This window comes from Glandiceps talaboti, chromosome 10, assembly GCF_964340395.1.
Source record: "Glandiceps talaboti chromosome 10, keGlaTala1.1, whole genome shotgun sequence".
NCBI lineage: Eukaryota > Metazoa > Hemichordata > Enteropneusta > Spengelidae > Glandiceps > Glandiceps talaboti.
In genome coordinates this window covers 5369797-5397174 of record NC_135558.1, presented here as the reverse complement: position 1 = coordinate 5397174, position 27378 = coordinate 5369797, and the positions used below count along the sequence as shown (strand labels likewise).

General features: G+C 36.2%; 2 protein-coding genes across 2 annotated transcripts; both read right to left on the bottom strand.

Annotated features, from left to right (window-relative positions):
- Positions 1-111: 111 nt before the first annotated feature.
- LOC144441295 (CMP-N-acetylneuraminate-poly-alpha-2,8-sialyltransferase-like) lies at positions 112-12522 on the bottom strand. Its single transcript, XM_078130853.1, has 7 exons — positions 12347-12522; positions 5670-5789; positions 4877-5021; positions 4146-4258; positions 3463-3552; positions 1283-1515; positions 112-335 (listed from the first exon to the last, which is right to left on the bottom strand). Exons 1-7 carry the CDS (start codon positions 12520-12522, stop codon positions 112-114), a joined length of 1101 nt encoding a protein of 366 aa, XP_077986979.1.
- A 6178-nt stretch (positions 12523-18700) lies between these two features.
- LOC144441294 (alpha-N-acetylneuraminate alpha-2,8-sialyltransferase ST8SIA3-like) lies at positions 18701-25841 on the bottom strand. The gene is made up of 8 exons (XM_078130852.1): positions 25831-25841; positions 24720-24908; positions 23918-24025; positions 21758-21902; positions 21113-21225; positions 20596-20685; positions 19734-19960; positions 18701-18909 (listed from the first exon to the last, which is right to left on the bottom strand). The coding sequence occupies exons 1-8, from the start codon at positions 25839-25841 to the stop codon at positions 18701-18703; spliced, it is 1092 nt and encodes a 363-aa protein (XP_077986978.1).
- Positions 25842-27378: the final 1537 nt, after the last annotated feature.

Here is a 27378-nt window from a genome sequence, read left to right as displayed (position 1 = left end):
GACTATCTTTCAAGAAATTTCAAGAAATGACTTGTTTATAGGACAGGACTTCATCATAAATACTTTGGCAAGCTGGCTATGTAACTGAATTTCTTGAAAGATAAGACGAAACTATGACTTGCACGGTCCAACATGAAGACGTAAAAGTCCTTGAATATGTAAGTCTATAAGAAGTTTGAACTCTTCTGGCATGTCATGTGTTGTTCTTGAAGCGTCAATGTCCTCGGCATAATGGAATGGAATAGGTCGGCCGTGAGGATCGACAGCAAAAGGCCAAAATCCATAAAGATCAACCTCCTCACAGAGTGTCATCGCCAAACTTGTAAGGTACATGCCTGTTGCGAAAAACAGCGAGATACATTATTGGTAAGTAAATTATGCAAATCAGATACGTTATCAGGAATTTTACCAACTGAGCAGCAAAGTGATTGTCTCCCATAGCACTGAAAAGTGACTGCGACCAATCACAACACGTCTTGTATGGGTAAAAAAAACATTCAGAAGACAATTTGGATAGACAAAATAATCTAAATCAAAAAGATAATTTTCCAATTGAAGACATACATACATGTATCATATATGTCTCTGGTTTGTAAAATGAATGAGCAAAATCCAACCTTATTCCAACACTAGAAATAAGCTGGTCTACTATGGAAGAAGTAATAATAATATTATTTTTTGTTTAAGGCCAACGGCCAATATGACACAATACATAATGCAATTTTGACAATATAGAAATATGTACAGGATAAACAAAAAAGGAGAAAGTAAACGTGGAAACCATGGAAACCATGGAAGAAGTGACACCTTGAAAAGATGTATGTCACATAGACACGATTCTCTATTAATGGAGAACCATGTTGCATACCTAGAGTAAACATGACCATCACAATGGATAACACAGTAAGAGGGTTGTTGGCAAATATTAGTAAATGGCAAGCAAATCAGTAATTTCGATGAATGCCTTTCAAAACTAGGCATAAAAGACCGTTTTCCTTCCCCTTTCCCCTTCTTTTTGTCTCTTTTTGTCTTAGTTTTGTCATGTTGTGGTGTATTTCTTCTGTATTACAAAGGAGATCAAACTTTTTTTAAAAAATATAGATAAAAATGACCGTGCGAACAGTTGCAGGTATATGCAGACTTTCACAAACACTAATAAGTCCACATTCCTCAGTAATTTTGTTAAATTTGGGATTTATTTGACTTAAATTATAGATACAATCTTTCGAAAATTTAAAAAAGCAAACATGAAAGGGTCAAATAAGGTTCATACTATACTCACCAGTCGTCATAATTGATGTAATATTTTGTTTCCAAAACTCTCGATGTGACAGAAAGTGTTCTGGGTTGAAAAATGCAAATTTGACTCTTCTATTACTGTTCATGACTTTCATGGCTCGTATCCCCATGGTGATGGACCTGGGACCACCCAGTGGCACAGCTATAACACCACTAAATTCAGTTACATCCCTTTTAAATTGTCTCATATTTTCTTTGGTTTTCAGTCGTTCGTATCTGAAAAGAAAACATATATCAATCAGTTCCTAGCACTACGCCGTTAGTTGTAAACGTATTGTACCCTTCCTTAAGTCAATTATTTTGTGAATATATACTTATTCATCAGAATTTCTTTTGAAAAAACAAACTTTAAAATAAAAGATAAAGATTAAGATAAAATTTAATCGAGATACGAAAGGAGATAATAATTAGACTATGTGGTGGTTTAGAAGAACTTCACAATTGGTAAACTACACTTTGTATCAAATATGCCTAAATGTGTTGGTGTCAATAAAAATATTAAATTTAGACTCAACAAACTGTGTCAGTATCTTCATATCAGTATGTTATCGACAGTGTATCTATAGCTACACGACTGTCGCATTCCCTTTTTGCAGCTTGACTGATTTTCATTGTAGAACAAATAGTGTGAGGTTGTTGGACATAAATATCTTATGACGTGTGTATCAGCGCGAGGGTGGTTCATCAATTGCAATATTTGCCATTGGAGATATCGTGTCAGACCCATGCCGCCCACCGCCATGCGTAGAAATACATCATGTTAGCCTGATAGAAGATTTTTTTTCATTTTTACTCCTGTCACAGCATGAGAAAATTTTGATGTTGAAACTAAGCTATACTTTCACGAGCAGCCATGGCAACATTAGTTAATGTTGAAAATGTTTTCAGTTGGGTTTCACATTTGACCGGACATGGATCTACTTATTTCGTATTGGAATGTAACGGAAAAACAAAAATGTACCTCGTAGTATGATGGAAAACGTAACTGCGTAAAAACAGAAAAGGTGAAGTCGCAGTATTTTTAATTTTATATTGCTGTAATACTAACATTAGTTTTAATCATGAAAGTGAAAAAAGCGTTGACTAGACAGTAATCAATGTTTTCTCTGTCTGTCTGTCTGTCTGTCTGTCTGTCTGTCTGTCTGTCTGTCTGTCTGCCTGGTGTCATTATAAAACCATGACAATATAAAAACAATTAACTCATCAAGTTCAAATTTTACAACAGTAGCTGACGCTGGATGTTTCACTGGGTGTGTTGGCTTGCCATGGCAGCTTTGTGTGTGTTTGTTTGTTCGTTGGTCTATCTGTTTGTTTGTATCCTTACTTTTAAATTCTTTGCTCTTTAAGAATTTAAACTAAGGAATTTAGTGGCGGATCCTTTCTTTCAACACAGAGCTTAAATGGAATTCAACAGGGAGTGGCTTTAAAGGAGAGAGTTTCAATAAGTTGAAAGAGTCTTCTGTTTTTCCAAACTTAAGCTTTAATCTACGTATTCAATTGTAGATGTTAAATCTCTGTTTCAGACAAAGTAGGAATTCAAAGCATCATTCTTTCTGTATAATTCGTTTACAGGAGTTATGCAGGAAGGTAAACTTAGCCGTTATAATGTAGTACATTGTACTTCTGTGTGATATATTTTGTTTTAAAAAATGTACTCTTCGGAAATGAACTTTCAGTGCAATACCTCTTGCTTGCCTACTAGCCAAGTCTGTGTCTCAACTATACTCGTTCATGTAGGAGAGTCACACAGGTGTACATACAAAATACCCTGTGGGCGAAATTTAAACTTTCTTGTCCTAATGTTTGTTGATTCACAGACAACCTCAAAATATGCACACAAGATTTCCTTTACAGGTAACCATGTTGACATAAAATGGCCCGGAGTGTTCACATCCTGTTATCCTGTTTGTGGTAGGATTTATGAAAAGACTTTGCGCAAATTACCCTGTTTTCATTAAGTATCATATAAATGCAATTGATATTTTCTGGGACATCGACTTAATCACACATGCCGAAAATTTCTTATAGACACATAGACACCAAGAGTTATCAAAATATGATCAATTCAAATCTATTCTTCTTAGTCTGATGGTGAATGGGGTAAACACAAAAAGGGCACAATTTTGTAATTTCCTTTTTGTGTTCAAACATGCATATTCTCACCTGTTCCAAACAATGCCGTGGTTCATTGTTGCAAAATGACTGAGTCTCCCTGCATCAACAGCATAAGCTTTTAACTCCTGTAGATTACACCTGAAATAATATTAATAATATTAATATTAATAATACTAGTTTGACATTTTCATAACAATTTGGAGAATGGAAATACGAATCGTTTTAGATTGAGAAGGCCAATATACAGGAGATTTCGTCTTAGTATAGCTTGCAAATGCTATCAAACGATGTATCAATATCAGTGAGACTGATCACAAGGCTTTATGTAGAGATGGACACAATAAAGATAACACACAAACATCCCTTACACAGTGTCTGCTCTGTAGACACAATACAGATAACACACAAACATCCCTTACACATTGTCTGCTCAGTATTTTTGTTAATGATAACAAAAACACATACACATACACATACATTGTAACAAAATACAACGCAGACGCTATGCAAGGGGCGTTTCTGTGTTATCTTTATTGTGTCTACAGAGCAGACACTGTGTAAGGGATGTTTGTGTGTTATCTTTATTGTGTCTATCTCTACATAAAACCTTTACTTGTGATCAGTCTCACAGATCTTGATACATCGTTTAATAGCATTTGCAAGCTGAGACAAAATCTCATGTAATGCATCAACATTCAAGCGTATTCATATAAATTAATACTCATTCCTACCTGAATATCAGGTCTGATTTGTCAATATTTGTACCACAGTGGCTGTTTTTCAAAATTCCTGAGTTTCCCACCACAGCACATTTCCGTACTCTTGAGAAATTTATAGGTCTTGTCTGCAAAGAAAGAAGTGTTGTTCATCGGACAAGGTTTTAACATGCAGTCATTATCACGCCATGTTCCACAGAACGTTGTAATAGGAGGTAATAGAATAACGTTTCCAAACAGTAACCTAACAGTAGACATCCCTGATAATTGCTCAGTACTGGAACCCAACTTGTCATATCATATCAACATTGAATTTAAAAAGTAACAAAATCGTACAACATAGTATTGTCTGCAATCTTGCATATTTGATGCTAATGGTAGTTGTCCCCTTCCTTTTGTTTGGGTCATAATGCAGACTAAGGTACACTACATGTTGGACGTAATATATTTACATATCGCAGTATTCCTTCATAACGTAAAGTCATATTATTCAATCATTTGCTCTGGGCGAAAACACTAGTACCCATTTACGGCAGTGATAATTTATGCGATGCGAAAATACCACCCATCTACGGCAGTTGTACATGATTGTCAACAAAAACAGCTTAGTAAGACAGTCCACAAGCATCATGATTCAAAACAAGACTTTGCCTCAAGCGCAGTTAATCCATAGACATTAATCCAACCTCTATGGTTAATCCGGGTCTAGGAACTGGTTGACTAGTAGAGATCACGTGACTACTTACCCTGGGGAGATGACTGTAAAGATCTTCTGAAACTACAAAACTCATTGTTTCGTCTCTTGTGTATCGCTTTAAGTCGCCAATATGAGATGTGTCTTGTGTTAGAAATAATAATTTTTCTGGGTGTGTTGAATTTATTATTTTTGATCTGAAATAAAGGAATTACAAACTATAAAGTTTACATAATGTTGTGTAACGCTCTCTTTATGTCACGTGTGTTTATTCATAATTAAGTGCAAATCGTATTTGAATTGATCGCGATCCCGTTAATTAATATAATGAGTTGCATTGTATTCAATTTGTTCCGAACAATATGCAATATGGAAGGAAGATATTGTATTGCGTAACATTTACAGTAGCTGTAATTGTCCATAGAATAGGAGACAATATGACAGTGTCAACTTCAAAGAGCGCACCAACCTTAGATTTACAAGGGACGTATATATTTGGCGATGATCTCCTAAGATAATGGTAGCTCATGCAACGAAAGTGTAACAATATTGGTAAAGATGTTTGTCATGCCAGGCTATTGACGAAACGCTGTTGGTAAGATTTGTGTCTAGCCAGACGATAAAATGTAGCAATGTCAATGAGATTTTTGTCTAGCCAGACGATAAAATGTAGCAATGTCAATGAGATTTTTGTCTAGCCAGACGATAAAATGTAGCAGTGTCAATGAGTTTTTTGTCTAGCCAGACGATAAAATGTAGCAATGTCAATGAGATTTTTGTCTAGCCAGACGACGTTCTGTTCCAGGGTTTATGATTTTCGTCAAAAGTTCACAAACCAGTCTTACCTTAATTCTATACTTTGATTGACATTGAGCTGCCATGGCTGTGTAAGTGTTTGATATAATTGTTTTAATTCTTCCAAATCTGGTCCTTTCTTTTCTGTCGAATTCCCACTACCCGGTAACCTAAGTACGAACAAGAAAATGCACATTAAAGATACCGCATATGCGTTCTATGGAACATCTAACAGAACCTTGTTTTCAGCCACTTGTAACCAAGACTTAGATGGTTTAGTAAGACCAGAGTATAACGACGAACAGACATAATCAAAGTGACACTGAATCAACGCTGACACAAGAAACGTTCTCTTTTCAAGATTTAAATTCCTTGCATTTCTGTGAGAAATTTTTTTTTTCCCAACATTTAGTGATAATTGTGTTTGCAATGATGTCACCTGACAGGAACTGGTCTAACCTCACTCCTAGATATGTAACATGCTGTATCACTCCCACAATATTGCATCTGTAATATGCTGATTTTCTGCCCTTCTTTCTGATGCAAACAGAATTGATTCAGTTTACCCAAATGTAGAGACCATTTATCTACTACTGAATCGACTCCAGTTCACTACTCAAGACCACCTGTATCTCAGTCATATATTTGCCAGAAACCAACGATGCAGAATCATCAGCATACTGCAAGTCCTTACACTTCACAGCTGGTGATATAAGAAGCAAAAGTGTTCTCCGAGTATTTAACACGCATGCAATACAATTTTCAGATGATAAGTTCTATTTACGTCAATCGCCTGTTTTCGACCAGTTAAATACGACTTAAACTAATCCACTGAGACACTGTCCAGACCATGGCACTTAGTTGGTGTAACAGAACATAATGATTTTCAGTACCAAACGCCTTGTGTATGTCGAGCATAACCATACATGTAAAATTACCCTGATCACACTCTTGCTTGATAACATCGAAAAGATTAACCCAACAGGTGTCAATTGAGTTCGGACTGCGATTCATACAATAAATTGGTTTCAACAAGATAATCATTGAACTGATTGAAACCTAGCCATCCCATAACTTTAGACATGACGTTAATGACAGACACTGATCTGTAGTTATCGACTTCAGTTTTACTATTTTTCTTCAATATAGGGACTACTCTTGCTCATCTGGAATTCTACCTTAGCGTAGTTACAAATTGATAACGTTGCATATAGGAACTGCAATGACACTGTACTATATTACTTGGCTATAAAGTATTTCTTGCTCGTGTCTTTCAGAATGTCCTGAGAACACTGTGCATCATAATTGTGCAATACTGTTACAAAGGTTTATTCTTTGAGGGTACTTTTCAGCAATTTTGGATTTGTTTGCATCATTGCATTCGCTTACGTAACATCTAATGCTAATATATTCTCTTTCGTAAAATAAAAATAAGAACCCCTTTTCTGTCCCCTGTGCAATATTTTTCTTTTTCCTTCTATTTAGATTAAGATTCATTTGAAACAATGCTGCATCGGTACTATTTTATGATCATGTATATTATTGTGTCATCAGTAAATAACCTAACCGTGAAGGAGAGATTTCCAACAATATCATTTATGTAGAATAGAAAGAGGCAGGGGCCTAACACTGACCCCTATGATACATTGCAACCCGAACAGAACTGGACCCTTCCAACACAAATGATTGGGATCGATTACTTCGGAAACTTTTTATCCATTTATTAGTTACGCCATTCACACCATACCATTCAAGTTTCTCGATCAATCGCCTGCGACTAACTTTATCGAACGCTTTCGAAAAGTCCAACACACAAACGTCAGTTTGAATACCAGATTACATATTGTTTGTTATATCATGCATGATCAATTGGAATTCGCATAAACGTTTTTCTCTGAAACCATGTTGTAACTCGTACATAATTGAATTATTTTGGTATACTTTATCATACTGCTGAATACATTATGTTCCATTATCTTAGAGACAACACGTGAGGCTAATGGGTCTGTAATTAAAACAAAGATATTTCTGGCCCCTTTAGAAGACAGGGGCTATATTAGCATGTCTCCAGCCTCAGGGCATTGGTCATGACTCTTAAAGAGAGCCTTGCTAAATATAATATAATATGATATAATATAATATGATATAATATAATATAATATAATATAATATAATATAATATAATATAATATAATATAGATAATATATATACATGTATATATACATGCATATATACATGTATATATACATGCATATATATATATATATATATATATATATATATATATATATATATATATATATATATATTGATATGATAATTCACACACTATATACTGTCTTTGTTATTAATATCAGAATTGTACTAAGTCAATAGATGTATCCTACTGTTACATTCATCACTGTGTATACTACGAAACATAATCGATGGATACATACTATGTATTTGTTGTAAATATCGCTGTATAACTGATCAATACTGTCTATGAATTGTATATTTCAATAGATTTGACAGTTCTGTACACTTTAAAAGTGTAATGGTTTTTTACCATGGCTACTAATTGACGAACTTTTCAAAATAAATTAAACCGTGTTAGCACTATGTAAATTGTGACAAAGCTGTTATACAAAATAGACATTTAACTTGTCATGACCTCTAGGGATTAGTATTGTTATATATTAACACATTAATATTTGCATTATAAAATACATATCTTAATAGTTTAATCAAAGTATGTAGTGCATGTAACATTTGAAACTGTAACAAATAGGTATTGATTGATTTAACAATATCAATAAGTGTACGGAAAGATGGTTGGGTTGGACGGTGTGTATGTGGGGGGGGGGGGGCAGTGTGAATCGAATAACGTATGCTCAAATCAAAATTATGCACGATAGTGGTTGAAATGTTTGTCCCCATAGAAAACGGAATAATGCGTTACATGGTAGGCTATATTTTCTGTAAGTTAAACCTGATACATGCCAAGTAGGTCGAACTAATGTACGACGTTTACAAATCATAGCATGCAGTCGATTTCAATATTCAACACATAGGAACTATATCTTGAATGTTTTACATTTGTATTACGATTTTACAATAAGACCGAGAACATTTGATTACGCGACGTTAAATCTTACATTCTTTGACCTGACGATCTCTGTGAGCAGTCAGTCAGAGGACGAAAGCTGGTCTGGGAGACCTATATGGTTAGTTTTGTTCAAACTTTGCTTTTGCGATTTTTATATGTGTGAACATTTTTTTGAACAATTTCATTTCAAACAAGAATAATTTATATACAAAATAGAAACTTGATGCCTCAACACAAAACGTTTGAAAAATTCTGACTAGCTTTCGCTCACTTCTGACAAAGCATCACCAGGTCAATTTTTTAATGTTGAAACAATTGTGGTATTCACATTGATATATACCGCTGTGTTCTAGTACAATTGAAATGTAACAATTACATATTACATAATCTGATAATATTCTACACGTAATATGTAAACTAATTAATTAACTAATTAATTAATTATTGTCTTGTCAATTTCATAATACCTCTTCCCTTTGTTTATTAGTGGGTCTGAGTTGCAGAATACCCTAAAGGAAACAACGTACACTTATTATTTTGATTACTTTTTTTCGTTTCATGTCATAATCAAGTTGATATATTTCACTGTCGTCTATGTCTGGACCAGTTGACTATGTTGTCTGTCACCGCTATACACTGGTTAAGTCGATTTTTTGTCAGTAATATTACACACTTGTAGATGCAGCTCAGACCACAGAGTTTGAGGGCCTGAGGACACAGAAATAATGCTACGAGTATACCTACTCCCTTTACTCTATGGTATTCTCTTTTAAACAGCAACAATGGGACGTGTATTACAAAGTAAGAGCAGGGGGGCGTGAGTTACATAATACGTTCTACTAATTGACAGCCGCCACCAGTCATTACATAGAAGAACATCCAATGGATTCTTAAACAAGTAGGATACATTTGTTTGTTCGCTAGATGATGGTTACCCTATCATTGAAATGGGGTATGGTTCCAAACTGTTTGTTAGTACGTGTAGGTATTTTACAATTATAGCATAGATAGAGGTAGATTCTGCCAACTAAGATAAGGAGTGCCAAAACTACTGGACATCTGACAAGAAACGAGAAGATATCATTGCCATTACACGTTCAGACACATATTTACTGTAGTGTCTGGATATGGTTGACTGGAGACCATGAAATAGGGGAACGGGATTGTCTAAAAGGGAGATTACACCATGATAATACACTGTTGTTGAGAAAGTAGAAAAACATCACATACTAGCTAGGCCAGTGACACATTTGAAGGTGACTCTAATACATGTCACCCCACATACAAATGCAGTACAAATGACTTTGCTTTGGTGTTTCACTCATTATAAACATGACATTTTTACATACACTCAGACAACTTCAAACGCAAAATGAAACAATTATATAGGTGCCGTGCACAATGGGGATGTAGAAGTAGTCAATGTAGTTGATATTTTGATTGCCAGTTGGAAAATGAAGAATTGAAGCCATTATTATCATGAGGTCCATCGTAAATGTGTTCACCAGAAGCCTCTTTCTATTGCACTGTGCACGTGAAATAATGGCAATGCTTTATTACTTTTCAATGGGCAAAGGATCCTCCTCTGTGTTGTGTCTCTGTTATTGTTAAATCTAGAGTTGAAATGTGTCTATCTTTGTGTTAAAAAACATCATGTCCCAAGGGTGAAATATCAAGGTAACTTCATTTCTACAGTGAGTAAGACTTTGCCCGCTTTATTCCAGCATACAATCTAAACAGTGTGAAGTAATACCAGTACACCGGGTGTGGAATGTGTACTCAGTATGGACCTTGTGAAAAGAATAGAATTTACTACACTGTATTTGAAAAAGTCCCTCTTCAATGCAATGACTATATGGCATGCAAAACAATGGAACGCTAATTCGTTTCAGGTATACCATATAGACCCTACACTATGATATCGTTGTACTTTTTGTGCCTTGAAAACGAAATATTGTAAATGTCAATTTTAAATAATGACAAGTCAAAACCATGTATGTGTCATACATGGTTTTGACTTGTCATTATTTAAAAGCGAGTAAAGATGAGAGTAAACTTATTTAAAGATGAGAGTAAACTAAATTATGACTAGGCAATAAAAGTAATTCACACCTCAGCGCCCCCCCCCCCCCCTGCTCGTGGCTCTCTATAGTGGTCTGAGCTCGTGTGGACGATAGAGCCTCGGCAAGCACAGAAATGCAAATTAGCTTTGAATAAAAATGACCTTGCTCTCTGTATTCTTGTAAAACCAGTAACGAGTGTGATCTACCGAAAGCACCAGGAGCAACACAAACAATTCAAAGTATTGATGAAGGTAGTCTCCCATCTGAACCATTCTCGCAAACCAGAGCTGTTATTTCTTACTACGAAATAACAAATAACCCGTTCTTACAACACGTTTCGACTGTGCCATAAAAGAGGCCGTGGTTTGCGACGATGATTTCAACTATAGTAACATTTAGAAAAAACACGTTTCCCTTTCAAATGTACATTATTACGTAATAACAATATCTATATATCTTTGGTATAAATCACGCACCAACCTGTTTGTATACATACTCGCGTATTCAGTCAAGTTTTCCATTGATTGTGGCTTTCCAAGTCGATCGATAAAGAACACATCTTGACCATTAAATGTATATACTGTTGATGATTTACTTGTGAATTATTGAGGGACCTATCATTGCAGTTATCTTTTACGATCCGAGTTACGCCTTCACGACCTCACAGGTACTTATGCGATGGTACTGCTGACGTTTAGGATTCACATAGAACGGCTCTTGTCATGTGTTCATATGAGGTATCGGTTATTCTCATTTTTATCTGACTTTGTTTTCATTCATTCAAATACAACTCTTTAATGATTGGCTGCCCATTTTGTGACTCATAATAAGGACGTGGATAACTTAAATATGTAAAGATTTTGAGAATAGATTTAATCATGCAAGATACAGTCTAAAAATGTTTAACGATCGATTAATGTCTGTATTTAGACCAAAACAATTTAAGTCTTAAATTTAAAGGAACTCGACGTTCGCGTAAGAGGGTAGCTCTGGATATATATATACGCTGCGGGGCTTCGACACGTCTTCTCAACTTTTGTTGTCTACATAAATCCAGAGCTAGTAAGAGGGATACTTTGATTACTCCTTTGGCGTACTTCAGTGGCTCAATTCAAATACTTGGATGTTGTTGTATCCCAGATACCATCCAGGCAGCAGGTAGTGCACCCGGCCCAAAGGATGTATGTGAATACTACCGTTCGCCTGATCAACGTTGGGGATAGAAACCGCATTTGTATGTATTGCGAAACTTTTCAATACGCTTTTCTGGGTATCCATGCATTTGTTAAAACGACTTCGATCAACAGGTTGCTGATGGCCTAATCGATTGCTGTCAAGTCATAGAAATTAAACCGCTTGAGAAGATAAAGACAGTTTCTAAGAATCATGAATCAAGTTCACATGATCTGTTGACGTGGAAACTATTTATAATTAATCGACAGAGCAGCAGTATGACTGACTATGGCTATACCCCTGGGTTCGAAAAATGACCAAGAAATCTGCTTTTCCAACATTTTTATATCAAGATGGCGGATATATTTTTGAATGAAATCTTGACGTCATTCATGTACTTACCAGCCAAGCGATTTCTTTTCCTGGTGCCAGCATTCACATTGAAGTGTTTGTGTATGCTCATATTGAAGCACAACCCCAACATAAACTACAAGACAAACACAAAATATGAGAAGGGACTGCTTCGTTGATATAAAAACCGGCAGACGATAAGTAAGAGTCCAACACGATAGTTTCATGGTGTTCCGAGATGACGAGAACGCAGTTGAATAATTGATCTAACACTTCATTATTTCCACCTTACGTAATCACATTGAAGTCGAGCTATTGATTGGTTAGGGTTAAGTACTTTCTTCGGTCACCTGCGGGGGCGCTTTCGTTACTAGGCAACAAAAAACAACCTGTCAACGAGCATGGTGTCGTCACAAACACGAGCAAATAACAAGTATTGTTCACGCGGACTTGTTCAACCGAAAATGTAGGTTCATCTAAGTGTGTTCATCTCGAAAAGTAAATATCAATGTTTGAGAAAGCGACTAATGTCCATTGATAGAAAACCACGATCCCACACAAACCATTTCTGAATCAAATTACACTTCAGGTGAAGAGAATTTTTCAGTACCTGTCAGATTGGCACCAGTCCCATAGAAAATGTATTTTTCAAATGCTTTCGTGTTTTAGTTTTACATGTACTACAACAAAGTACAAAGTTTCCTTCTCATATTTTGTGTTTGTCTAGACTTAGTAGTTTTAGTTTTGTAAAGATCATTTTTTAAAAACATTTTTAGGTTGTCCCAGTTATATACTTTTAAAAGGTTTGTTTTTTTGTCTTTTATTATTATTAATAATTGACTCCAGTGGGTAAATGATACAATGTCTTACTTGCAAATCAATACATGTCAAATGAAAAAAAAATGCAGGAACAAGTATTAAATAAGATTTGACAGTCTCTCAAAAGCCTCCAGCTTTCTTACATTTGCATTCATTTCTTTCTCAATTTTATACCTCGAGTTAAATTCAAGCTTCAACATGCGAATCAAAGGAATAGTTGTTTCAGATGTCCAATACTTATGAATAGACCATTTCCCTATTAATACCAAAAGCTTAACAACGCCTTCTTCATCTGTAAATATATCTCCAAATTCTTTAAATTGACAGTTGAAAATTATATCTGTGCTTGATAACTGTACATTCTTATGCAAATAGTGCATCAACGCTGCTGAGATTCGATGCCACATATCTCTTACTTGATCACACTCAAGGTATCTATGTTCTAAAGATTCAACATTTGCGCAAAATTTACATGTCATAAAAGGTTATGTTTTCCTCCAGGGGTACATCGTAAAAAACAACGCAAAGAATCAGAAATACCCAAATAAACTTTTTTTATACTCCTTCGTTTATTTAGCTATTATTTTGAAAGATAAACACAGTTTCGCATTACATGTAAACTATCAAACTTCTCTAGGTATTAATATAGCGCCGTGGTGGGATTCCTCATACGTTGGCACGGTATTGTATACCCAGTTACTCTCCCAGTAGCATAGTACAGCCCAAGGGTGCATGTGAGTACTATCGTTCGCCTGATCAAAGTACTAAGGATGATAGAAACCACACATGTATGTATTGCGAAATTTTTTCTGTACTCTTTACTGAATATCATGCATCGTTTAAAATTAGTTGAGTTTACATCTATAGCTTGTCGAGAACTTAAATCGCTTGAAAACGTTACACAAAAACAATTTCAATAATGAAGCCTTGCAGCGTATAACGCAATTCTGGATTTCCTCCATACATTGGTATTTGAATACAGTGTACCCTCCGGTCAAAGTATTGTAAGGATGAGAGACTTGACACGGGTTCTGTGACTCTCAATTTATAGTGGTTTGTGTCACTTTAGTTATGTACACCGGCAGTAAATGAGTACAAATAATTTGAAACATCGGCTTGTTTCGCAACTAAATGCCTTTTTCAAAAACTTTGATTAGAATTCAGTTTATATACGCCATTCTCTGTGCGTTCCAGTACCAAAACACATCCACTGAAAAATAGGATGTTGGCAGATTACATCATTCACTTCATTTGTACTTCAGATTGTGTTAGGGTATATAGGCTAAACATGTCTTTGGGCTATCATGGAGGTAGAAATAGTCTTTCCTACCCCCATAACGGAGATATCGTGTAACTAACGAAGACAATGAGGCACGGCACAATCTCAGGTACAATGCAAGGAATAATGACAAACTTTGGTCCATTGTCAAGGCTATGTAGCTTGTTTAATCTATACAGTGACGTCATTCTAACGTTTGCGAAGGTGTGATAAAGCCAACAATGCCATGGATGATTAATGAAATGTCAATCACTGTTGCGTTAAAACACATTGCCGATGTCTAGTTGGTTTAGGCACTTCGGCGACAAATGTCACTGTTTCCCATTAATGCTACTCCAGTAGTATAACAGTAACCTATATATATTTCAAGCATCGGTACATACTGTAGTATAGTATGCATACCTATGCAACGATGTTGAAGATTACTTTGTCATTAGAAAAACAATTCTTAAAACGTTTTACATATTTTTAACGCCATTGTCGTTACATGGCAATGTCGAGTCTAGTTCTGACGTTATACGTCCTTATCATTGTCAGTGTCAATGTGATAACAGAACGAAACAGTAAATTGCAACCCGCAATTGTAAACCGCGACAATTGCCTTCCTTCGATATTTTGAGGCAGTTCCTGTCCTTCTATCCGCAACGTATATCTGTATGGTTTTAATTAAAAAAAACAAACTATGCTGTAGTATCAGTAGTACTTTACATGTAGGATGTTTTTTTTCTCGTGTTTTTGAACCTATCCACTGACCAGTTTTAAACTCTACCAATGTGTTTAGTTCCATTACCAGTATGGTTTGATAGCTCCCTTTGGTGGTCCATGGTAGCGTACACGATTTGGGAGAGCTGCCAAGCATTGCATTCATGTGGAACGCTGCAAGCATGTTGAGGACGCCAACTGGCAATAAATTTCCTTTGAGGAAGTACGAGCATTAGAAATTTGAAGCCAAGACTCTGGAGTGCTCCACAATCTATGTTTGCATAGACACTTATCATTGGTATTGACATCAAGTATCATTGACTGATCACGATTAATGTCCAAGAATCGCCGTGGATACAGAGGATATATTTTCATCCTTGCTTGTTTGTTGTATTCTTGAAAGCCAGAGCTGATATTTCACATTGCCAAAGAGGCTGTGGTTTACGAATGTGGTTTGTTGGAGAAAGGCGTAGATATGTTTAGATCGAACTTGTTGAAAGATTGCCTTTGAGAAAAGTCCCAATTGGCCAACGTTTTGTGGAAATCCAATTGTGGCTCTGTATCCTAGAGTATTTGGAACCATTCTTTATCGTTGGGAGGTAGGAGTTGGCTAAAGCATATACCCTACATGTGTAGGGTCTATGTTAAAGTATGCACTTTGCTAGTCTAGCTGCTAGACCTCGGGTGTTCTTCCAATACAATACAACACACGACCGAACATCGGGCAAGCCCTCACTGCCAACTATCGTATCGGAAGAAAGCCCGAACGTGTAGCAGCAAGACTAGTACTTTGCCCGATCTGATTAAAATCTGATTAAAATCTGCTGTAGTAGACTCGGACGGCCACTTATTGTATTCACTATTAGCAATTACCACTTCGTTTATGGCGTGGATTGTTATTCCTATTACATGTTCACGTTTTGGTCTTGGTAGGGGTGACTCAACTAAGACAAAAACAAGAAGCTGTAATGCAAATGACAATACAAACAAAAGACAAGCGTAATGATGATACCAGTAGTGAATAAATAGTCGTTCATTACATAGGATTTTAATCAAATTGGCACTGTACCGAATTCCCACTAGTTTTATGATACAAATGATGAATTTATGTGATTATCAGTTCAAGCTTATCTTCTGTCTGACAAATAATGAAACTGACATTAATATCGACATATGATGCGAATTGTATCATCTGATTATGGTTACATCGATTTTGATTTGTCCACACAAAATCACGGTTTTAAGAACAGTGGCAGTATACACGTAACACGGGATGGGATATTTGTCATTCAAAACAGCAACATGTAAATTCTGAAGACATGTGGACATACTTCAAGAAAATGTTCTTTTTTGGGTCAGAAACGACGTGTCATTATTGTTAGTCCAGGCCCTGGTATGTCCTGATATCCCATACGGTTATGGAATACATTGTAGTACATAACACGGTCCCTGTCAGGACCTTGGCTACATTATGCAGTCTTGATATTTCTATTCCTACTAGTACAAATCACTGGCCAAGTAGTGAAAGTTTTGTTTAGTTGTCAAAACAACCATACAATATGCTCTCTGATAACCTTTATGTATTACGTAAAAACAAACCTTTGTTCTCACAAACGTGTCTTTCAAAGATATATTTACTGTTCTTGCCTCAATGTTTAGCTATTTTCTTTCCTTGAGATGTTTGTAAACAAACTCGTCCTCTGAGTGGATAAGCAAAGAAATGATTTGGCTAAAATGCTGCTCGGAAAGCTCCTACAATTGTTTTACGTTTAGTGAGAACAGAAACTAATTGAATGGATGAATTGTTATGTTGCGATGGCAACGCTAGTTATACAAAACTGTAGATGGTCGAGGTCTCACATGTTATCTTATCAGTGGAGCCATAAGGACTACGTGGGGTCATTTCTTTTGTCTTTACCAACTTTTTCTGTAACTCTGAAAGACAAAATGTAATGTTTTCATGCCTAAATTTTAATCCTTATCCGAACTGGGACTTTAATGCACCGTGTTTACTTAGTTTTATCGAGTTTCATAAAGACATGGACTTTGATAAGAAACAAAATGCACGTTAAACCACTGTGGTTAAACCATAGCCCTTCGTCTACAGTTAAAAACAAACTTAACAATGCTAAGTGCATGAAACAATTAAAACTATACCAATTAACGTTTTTTATTTATCGATTTATCAACACACAGCGAAAAAAGTACAATTATAATAATCTGTTATGGAAATTCTCTGTTTATCTTATATGTCGTTATAGCAACATTTTTTATCATCTTTATAAAAAATCTCGATTCTTTGCTTAAAAGTTGTCATTAAACATTGAAACTGTTTCTTGATCAAGTAACAAACACAAACCGCGTAAAAACACTCGTGTGTTTGATTGAATTAACTGAGGCAAAGAAAGACTTCATACTAAGACAAAAGTAAAAAACAACAATACAACTGATGCAAAAACAATAATGGGTGCCTCTGATGTAGAGATTCACACGGCGCTATCCGATTTCTATAAATATTCATAATTCACTTCATGAGACAAAAGAAAGTCCACTTTTACATTCCTCGATTAATTATCACTGTAAATGTTGGCTAGCTGTGAAAAAAAGGTATTTCCAAATAATCCACTAAACACGAAGCTGTATTCGTATCATGTACCTGGGAAATTTCAAATATATTAAGATATTGGCACACGAGTAAATAACAGTTGGGATTGTTACTAGTCAGTCTTTATTTCTGTATGTGGAAAAGGTTGAATGAAATCTAACCGCTTATTATGAAATATGAAAAAAAAATTAATTGCACAATGTATCACCATACAGTGAAAATCATTCCACATAAAACAGGGCATCGCCTGACTCGACAAAATCTTACTGCTATTGCCACATTTCACTGTCCAACTCGACAAAAATCCTACTAACATTTGTATGTATACATTTTAATGAAATATCCAGCGCTACGCCAAAGTATCAGTTTGCAAAGAAATGTAGTAATGGTAGTAAGATTTTGTCGACTTGGACAGTGAACTGTAGCGATGTTAACGTTTTGTCTGACCAGCCAGCTCTTTCAGATGACATGGTGTTTAATTATACTTATGTAATAATGATTTAATTGTGTCATAGCTTCATTGGCACATCCAAAAGACAAACGTCCCATCTTCATATATGTCATAAATATGTTCGTCAGTTTGTTGATCTCTTTTTTAGATCCTGTCAGTGATTGCCAGACAGTGGAGTTCTACCGGTATTAAAACAAAAACACTTGTCAATTTCATTTTAAATGATTGATACTTTGCCAATACATGATAAAGTGGACAGCATAGCGACATGATAGGAAAGAGGTTGTTGCCAAGCCGACTGGATAATGTAGTACTGTTCACCACTCAAGTAATTTATGCGATTCAATTTGAATCGTTAAAAACTGTTCGTTTCAATCTCAAAGCTGAAACTGTGTTGTTGATTGCCATTTGCAAATATCCTTAATCAAACTTCTAAGCTTCTATATCTTGTTGAGTAATTCGCAGAATTTCTACGTATTATTGCGATTGTACGTATGTCTAATGAAATAACGTCACTTTCGCAGTTCTAAGTATCGAAGGGATTCTCCATCACGTACAAGGACCAAGATGTAATCGCAGCATTCCGTATTCATGGAATCTTCGTAGTATTTTGTATTCACCAAAGCTGTAAACATTACGTGTATCATCCGAAAAGAAGAAAGGCAGTGGGTTCCCTTTGTAGTCCTTTCGATAAGGCCATGCCCCGTATATATGTACCTCGTCACATAGTGACAGCGCCATCATCGATGTATACATACCTGAAAGAAAAACAAAATGTGTAAATAACATGAATAAGACTTTAATACATACTTTGCGCATGCGGAGTCTAGTCGTTAGGCCAACAACTGACCACTGCCATGAACGTTGGTGATTACTATATTTTGACGGTATCACCATTTTATTCGCGCACATATACAGTTTTACTCGTCAACAAGTCGCCGGCTTGTCCTTCAACCTCTCACATCCACGTAACGATAAATAAAAATATATCCGTTATCGGCGCTGGAAGCGTGTTCTGTAGTTGCGGATGATAGACAGGTTGAGACAGGCTTGCCTTTACGTGACAACAATGGATTTATACTGACAGTCCCGGCAAGTAAGTTTTAATACAACCTTTATCACAAACATGCACAGACAGGACATGAAAATAAAATGATTAATGATACATCAGTTGAACATGAAGACTACTGTACAAAGAGCATGTTGAACACTATGTGAAAATAACTAGTATGCACAATATTGAGAATATATCATTTTACAGTAAACGTGAAACAATGTCAGTGATATTATTTGTGTAGGAAAGCCGATGTAGTTTTACCTTTTTAATTGCTTCTTCCCATAATATCATGATAAAGAATTCAAGCAGACAAAAATAAAACAAATGATAATTTCAAACAACAAAAATTCATTCACTTACAACAACTGTACACTCGCGTTTCGCTCTTAGAAACATAGTTTATGAGAGGGATCGGGGCAGTTTATCTGCACTAAACTCTAGAGGACGCTATTTGCCATCTGACATCGAGAATCTATGTCGTGAACAACAGCCAAACATTTCTAATATATGTATAACGTTTCTTACCCGTCGATAGAACCCTTGAATAGTTGTACTTTCCAAGTAAAAATCTCTTGATTTCCCTGTTGCCTTCAGGGTTTAAAAATAACGTTCTATTTTTAGCAATTCGAATTGCTTTCATTCCAAGAGTAGCCTCACCACTGGCTGACATAGGGATGACAACATCTCCACTGATGGCTGTCATGTTTCGCTGGAAAGCCTTTCGATCTTCTACGGTTTTGAGACCCCCATACCTGTAAATATAATACAGAACCGAGTTTAAAATAACCCCATATGAAGATGGGCCCTTTTTAAATGTGTGCTTCCAATCGTACTGTCAGTGATGTGTTTGGCCTGTTAGAAATACATATGTGAGTGTGTAGACAATCGTACCTTTACTCAGCCTGTATGCCTTAGAAACAACAGAAGGATACGTACAGTGAACCATTTTAACTTATCAGTGATATCGAATTTTAGCGATAATCAGAACTTATTTACTCAAATACAACATGTTTTTTGGTGACGCCATATTTACTTAGTATCTTCAGTGAAGTTCAATTTTTCTGACCCGGCACAGAGGGCGTCATTTCAGACCAGAATCAAGAATTGTGGAATCGGTTGGGACATGAGAAACGTGAAAATAAATAGGTACGGTTATAGACACCAAAACATCAACCTTTTCGTTAGTCTTGTAGTAACACCTGATTTGCGCTCGGAAAGTTGCCGAACTAAAGCCGAGGATGACAGTACCTGTGGGGCGCAAGCTCTCGACAGCATCTTGGTGCTTTGCGACAAGTTGTAGATTTGCGCATACCAGAGGGTCTGTCAGCTAGACTTCATTTTCACAGCATTATACGAAATAAAAAAAAGAGAACAAATTTTGCTTTACCTTACGTTTAGAGCACTTTTACCAATCATAGTCATGTTATTTTTCTTGCCAATATCGTCCTGGTTCACTCCTGGATAATTATATGCATACCTGTAAATGTCAACGCCGAAAGACTTGTTAGATTAATAATGACGTGACTGCTAAAATGAAATTCGATACGAGGGTGTAGTCAAACCTGTCAATCATTACGTCACTTCCAATACACTTTAGACACAAACAATGAATTTCTTCCTTGCCCATGCTTTAGACAATTCTTGGCATGGGTAGGTTGAACTTCATGTACATTATATCACATATTCACATATCTTCACAACTTGTCGGGTCTGGGAAGTATGGACAGTTAAAAGTTTGTTTCTGTTTTAGCGACTTCGGATGAAAATGTAAAAAAAAACGGTTATATATAAATTTTAGCTCTGCAAAACCTGAATTTCAAGGCTACATCGGATTATAAAGGATATGGTAATGACGGCATCGGACATGCGTGCTTACTTACTATATATCAATACACCATCCTTACCTGAATACATAGTCTGCATCGTCGATGCTTTTTCCACAGAAAGTGTTTCGTAGCATAAACATTGAACCCACAACACTACATTTTCTCATCTGTCCATAGTTCAGTAGGGATTTCTGTTATGAATAGATAAGTGGCATATTTATTAATGATACAAAAGCTAAGATTATTCATGTAAATAGGCCTTTATAATAATGTGCTCCTTTTCAACCCACTTCCTCCATCCTGCGTTGTCTACTTCCCCTACCTGTTTGGCTGTCTCACTCGCTTTCTATGTGTTCATTTCTTCGTATCTCAGTCTCTGTATTGTTCCCTCCCCTCTCACATGCACAACCTGTTTCCTTTGGCGTAGGTTTTTTCATTCACTCATCTCTCTCTCTCTCTCTCTCTCTCTCTCTCTCTCTCTCTCTCTCTCTCTCTCTCTCTCTCTCTCTCTCTCTCTCTCTCTCTCTCTCTCTCTCTCTCTCTCTCTCTCTCTCTCTCTCTCTCTCTCTCTCTCTCTCTCTCTCTCTCTCTCTCTCTCTCTCTCTCTCTCTCTCTCTCTCTCTCTCTCTCTCTCTCTCTCTCTCTCTCTCTCTCTCTCTCTCTCTCTCTCTCTCTCTCTCTCTCTCTCTCTCTCTACTTTTACAAAATTAGTGCCCTACTTACAACAGGGAGTGCTTCATACATATTCCGATTGAGTTTGAATTTCGACCAGTATGCTTTCGTGTATGAGTACGTCTGATAAATGTGAGCTACACTCTGTGTTAGAAATATATTATTGTGTATATCCGTTTTCTGACGTAATTCACTCCTGTAAAGAAGATGGAAAAACTAATTTGTAAAGTTTAATCTCAGGTTTTGGTTGAGTTTTTTCCACAGAAGGTATGTATTGGATCCTGCATCCGGGTATTTCCATTATATGACGATTACTGTCTATAAAGTGACATTGTCATGTGATCTATGATCCATTCAGGAAGCCAATATACGAAATGTTCGACACAAAAACTTTGTTCTTTTAAAATTTCAACAACATCCCACGTTTACAGAGAGAGAAGAGTACGTTCGTTTTCGTTGCCGTTTATGTTTCGTTTCCACACACAATATATACTGATCTCCAGCATTAATAATTACTGCTTGAAGCGGTTTAATATCGTTAATATATACTATAGCATAGTATGTCATACATAATAAGGGATTTGGTTTGTGTTCAGCTGCCATTAAACATGTTAAAGGGACATAGACCGTAAGATAAACCGGCCTGCTCCACAACAGAAGTTGGTCGATACCTGAGGGTGCCCCGTCACGGCGTACCTTACAGACTAATAGGTCAGATGTGATCAATTGTTGGTAGTATTTTTGTTTCATGTGAAGAATTACAGACTTATTAATTAATTGATTGATTAATTAATTAATGAATTTATTATATTAATTAAAGCATCTTTAATTATTATTAGTCTTAGGTTGGCCCTTAAGCTTGTTCGTTTCATAAAGTCCAGTAACCAACTTAAAGGCCTTTGGCCTAAATCTATATGTGTAAAAACGTTTGTTTGCCAGAGCCATGGAAAAGTTGGTCCACAACAAAAAAATGATCTCATCTAATCCTCATTAATAATATAGCATTAATGCGACGACCCTGAATTGAAACGTAGCCCTTTTATATCAAATGTTGTATTCTCAGTTGGATAAGTAACGTGACAGTGGGGTTGGAAATCACAACACTGTCACTGGTCATATTCAAGTGGTTCGGACGTAGTCTACACACTAACTAGTTGATAATTTGTAAGTTTTGTCTGGAGCGCCATTTTTGAAAACACAGGTGTAAAGATATAAAACTAAGCTGTAAGATGTTAAAGTCAGTGGTGGCACCCTGAGAAAAATACCCCTATTTACAACCATAGACAATTTCCCCTCCACTGTCTATGATAGAACTAAAGCCATGGTTACAATCACACACAGGTAGGATTACTCCAGCTAGCTGTCATAGACCCTTGGGCAATTCTGTAAATTAAAAGCTACAACAGGTCGTATAGCGCCAAAGGCACTGTCTAGGGCTTGCCCAAGAACAAAAGCTGAGTATGGCAATAGCTCTCAGTGGAGCTCGCAACAGAGTTATTGTCATCCACGGCTTTTGTTCGGCATCCTCTCGAGCACACTGGTCGGGGTCTTACTATTCACATTACCATTAGTGTCATTCGTATGAATTTTACAAACATCAAGAATTTCACTTACAATTTCTAGTACATTTTATGTACTATGTTAAATAGCTCTCTCTCTCTCTCTCTCTAGACTCCTAGATGTACATATCTGCAAATACAAAGTCGCTATCATGCCAACTCAATAAAATACCAGTTGACATCACGTCCTGGTCTTTTTAAAAAGAATAATCCATTCACTTGAATAGTCTATGCAATGACTACAATTGAACAGCTCTGCATATTACAGCACGTTGGAGGTTGATATTCGCTGGCTTTGATAGAACCACATAGAAACCAATACGAAACTGCACATGCTACAAGATTGAATGAATCTTGTTACATATTGTCTAAATGAAATGAATTAACAGCCACCATACAGAAATCAAAACATTAGCAGCCAATGTGCAGTTTCTTTTTTGTTTCTGCGTGGTTGTGTCAAACAGCCCATAAACTATAACCTGCAACACACTGTATATAGTCCTTGCTAGGCGCCATCTTGAAGTTCATGCTTATTTCCAGGCAAGGACTATTAATATGCAGACATGGTATAGTATGAATCACGTGTGTGGGTCATATTAAATGAACTGATTTGCATACAGTTCATTAGTATACAAAAATCATAAACACTAACCTGAAGGCATTGGCTCCTGTAACGTTGAATTCCCATGGATGATAGAATTCGTGAACTTTAAGATATTCTATATACAGTTCAAGAGATTTTGTTTCGTTCAGAAATTGACTGAAAGTAAAGGATATAACAAAAGTGTTGTTACAACTTCAGACATTAGACCACTGACGAACGGAAACTGTTACAAACAGGGAATGTAAGCAAATTAATTGGATCAATAAACTTGGCACAGCATGTTGGAATAGCAGAGGCTTGTATTACACACCATGGTTTGATAAGAATAGTTTTGTGGCCTCTTTATGTGTACATGAATTGGCAGGGGAACTTCAAATTTGCTTATGAACTTGAGCTATTATGTAAAGTGGCCATAAAACTGTTCTTATCTAGTGATGGAATGTAATACTTATCTCTCTGTTAGTGTATTTCCACTATGCTATACCAAGTGTTATTAATCCAATTGATTTGTTTACTTTCTCTGTTTGTAATAGGTTCCGTTCGTCAATGGTCTGATGTCGGCAGTTGTAATATTGATGTAATCAATACAGACACTTCTTTGTACGTACAGGAAGGAATATTTTTCAACGTGTTGAATAAATTATCGAATGTTTTAAAAAAGCATCAAATTAAAGAAAATGTAGAAATGATAGATATCAGAAAAATATTTGTTACATTTATTGAAAGTCTCCTTCTTAATCGGGGACGACATTGTCAAGTCAGATGAAATGTGGCAATATTAGAAAATATTTTTGTCGACCCAGACAAAACTTTGTTTCATACCGGCATAGTTTTAATTGACAAACCTTACCTGTAATTATATTTATGACTTGTATCTGGTGCCATGGTGTCGTCAAACACTTCCTCATCTTCACCATTTTCATCCTTATTATCATCTTCTTCATTCACTCCATTATTATCATCATCACCATCATCATCATCTTGAGTTTCTGGAAGTACTGGGGGATCCTTAGCGACTGCTTTCAGATCTTCAATATTCCTGGTTGTAAATGAACACAGATATATGTTACAGAACTTGTAATGGATATATCGTGTAAATTGATCAAGCAGTCATGATAGGGATATAGTATTCCAAAACTAATGCAATCAGGCAAATGTATGTCACGATGCATAGGAGCTGTGTATGACGAAGAGGTTATAAACTGTTGTCAAACATCTAAGTTTTAAATCAAAAATTAATTTTTGTTTAGATCTAAGTTAGCGATGGCACATGTGAACCACCGTAGATAAAGAGGTTTGTTTTAAACAGCATCTGTGTTGTCCACACAGAGACAATACAATGAATCTCAGACCACCAAACAATGAATGCAAGGACAATATTTAAACTTCAATGTGTATATAATAGTTTCAGTATTTTATATCCCCTCCTCAGCATGCTGTCCTCCCGACAACAAGGGAAATATTTCTCCAATCCCAAGTCATTTTTTCTCCACTTCCCGGCCAACAACCATGGCTCCACTTGTCGGTGTAATTGATTTATATTATCACGGAGATGTATACATAGAAGAAGACAAAGTCACAATGTACACAATGGAAGAAGGGTTAGTTATAAAATATTTAAAGCCATCTTAATTTGAATTTAGCATGTGACTTTTATGATCATTCCGAGACTTGCAAGCCAGAGATGTTATTTATTCCTCGACGCTCAACGAAACAACGAAATATCATCTCTTGGCGGGTGTATAAAGTATACTGTCTTGGACAGTACCGTAAAAGAGGGTGTGGTTTACGACGGTGATTATGACCTCCATGACGCACCTCCTTGTTGTTTATCTTTTAATTCAAAATATACAATCGATTATAAACGTATACATGAATAGTGATACAGGGAACTTTCAAGACGTTTATCTAACCATAGACCCTACACGACCCTTCCATGCAGGGTCTATGATCCAACCTACCACATAGACATTCCAACGTTTGTAAACATACTGTACTAATAACCATAGTAAAAGGGATTAGGCAAACATTGGGGTTGGGAATGGAGGGTTGTTACGTCTTCATTGACAAATATCGATCAAAAATAACAGTAATAAACAAGTAACAAGTGGAGGGTTTGGGATGGTGCTGTCAGCGGATCTATACAACCCGTTCGCTTCTAGTGTGTCCCCGGGCGTGTGTCACAAATTACACAGGACACGGGGCTACTTACGCATTATTATGCAACTTTAACAAGTCATTCCTAAGAAGATCTAGACGTCTGTATATATAAAGTACTGAGAGAAAACTATATGCATTACGTGTGTGTTTGTTTGCTGTTTCTAAATTGTAAAAAATAAACAATTTAGAGTTTGTTAGTATATACCATTTAATCCAATACTTTACCAATTAATGGGCTTAAACTGTTCTCATTTTGAAATCAGTTATCATTTATAGTCCTAGGAACTTGTGTCTCAAAAAGTTATCTCAAATGTCCGCCATTTTTTAAGTGTAACTGTATGTGTAATGGTTTAACAATAGCCTGAATGTATAGGAACAATGCGGTTTGAATTCATTATCCACAGTTACTTCTGAATAGCAATTTTGTTTACACTACAGCTTTAAGAAATTCTTACTTTCTTACAATCAGAGTATTATTTTCGGGATGTCATTAGTATATCATCGACCTGGAGAGTAGATATATTAGACAGATGATCAATTGTGAACTCACACCAGACATGAACAGCTCGGTCCAACCACTGACTCATTCACTCATGTACGCTGGATACACAAAGTATCGTACTCACCTCACAGCTATTCGGCACTCGCAAGACGTCGTGATCGTCGGTTGGAACTGTACGAATACCACCGTGTAGGCCATCAATAAAATGGATATTATTAACAGGAGGTTCCTCATATTATTGACCGGGATCACGTAGCAAAACAGATTCACGGCTTTCTTCAGCCGAGACATACTGACATCACCTTATACCACTCTCACTTTCTCGTTCACAGATCGCCCTCTGGTGAGCGTGTCACCTTGAATAGGTTACGTAATCACAGGTGTACCCTCATCCATGCGGTACGTATTCCCCACCCTTTGTAAACAACGGTGTGTGTGCAATCAGTCTCGGCAAGCAGTTGATCAAGCGAATATAATACTTTATAATAATATCAATATTATTACATCAGAATACACAGTGAATAGGCCTATACACCCATGATAACGAAACACACAATGTGGTGTTATCTCTATATGAAGATGAAAATTAAGTTTTGGTAACATATGTCAATATCAATGGATTTGTCATCTCTTCAATAAACACGTTGAAATTACAAAATCGAAATCAAAAAGGTTTCCTTGTATATCGATCAAACAGGGCTCGTGTGTTCATGTATACACAATTTTCAGTACTATATGCAATGATTCTGTTCTTTGTTATTTTTGCACGTACCACGACAAACACAAATACTGATATTACTGTGTTTATGGTGGATATCTTATGATGTGTTTTACAAATGTAACCGAC

Bases quoted from the DNA above. Each gene is read 5' to 3' on its own strand.
- LOC144441295 (XM_078130853.1), bottom strand. From the start codon at position 12,522: ATGAAACTATCGTGTTGGACTCTTACTTATCGTCTGCCGGTTTTTATA. The intron at 5,790-12,346 runs GTAAGTACATGA...GTTCGTACTTAG, and splicing joins GAAAAGAAATCGCTTGGCTG to GTTACCGGGTAGTGGGAATT. The intron at 1,516-3,462 runs GTGAGAATATGC...TTTTCTTTTCAG, and splicing joins CACGGCATTGTTTGGAACAG to ATACGAACGACTGAAAACCA.
- LOC144441294 (XM_078130852.1), bottom strand. The intron at 24,026-24,719 runs GTAAGGTTTGTC...CTTTACTTTCAG, and splicing joins AGTCATAAATATAATTACAG to TCAATTTCTGAACGAAACAA. The intron at 20,686-21,112 runs GTAAGGATGGTG...TGACATTTACAG, and splicing joins GATGCAGACTATGTATTCAG to GTATGCATATAATTATCCAG.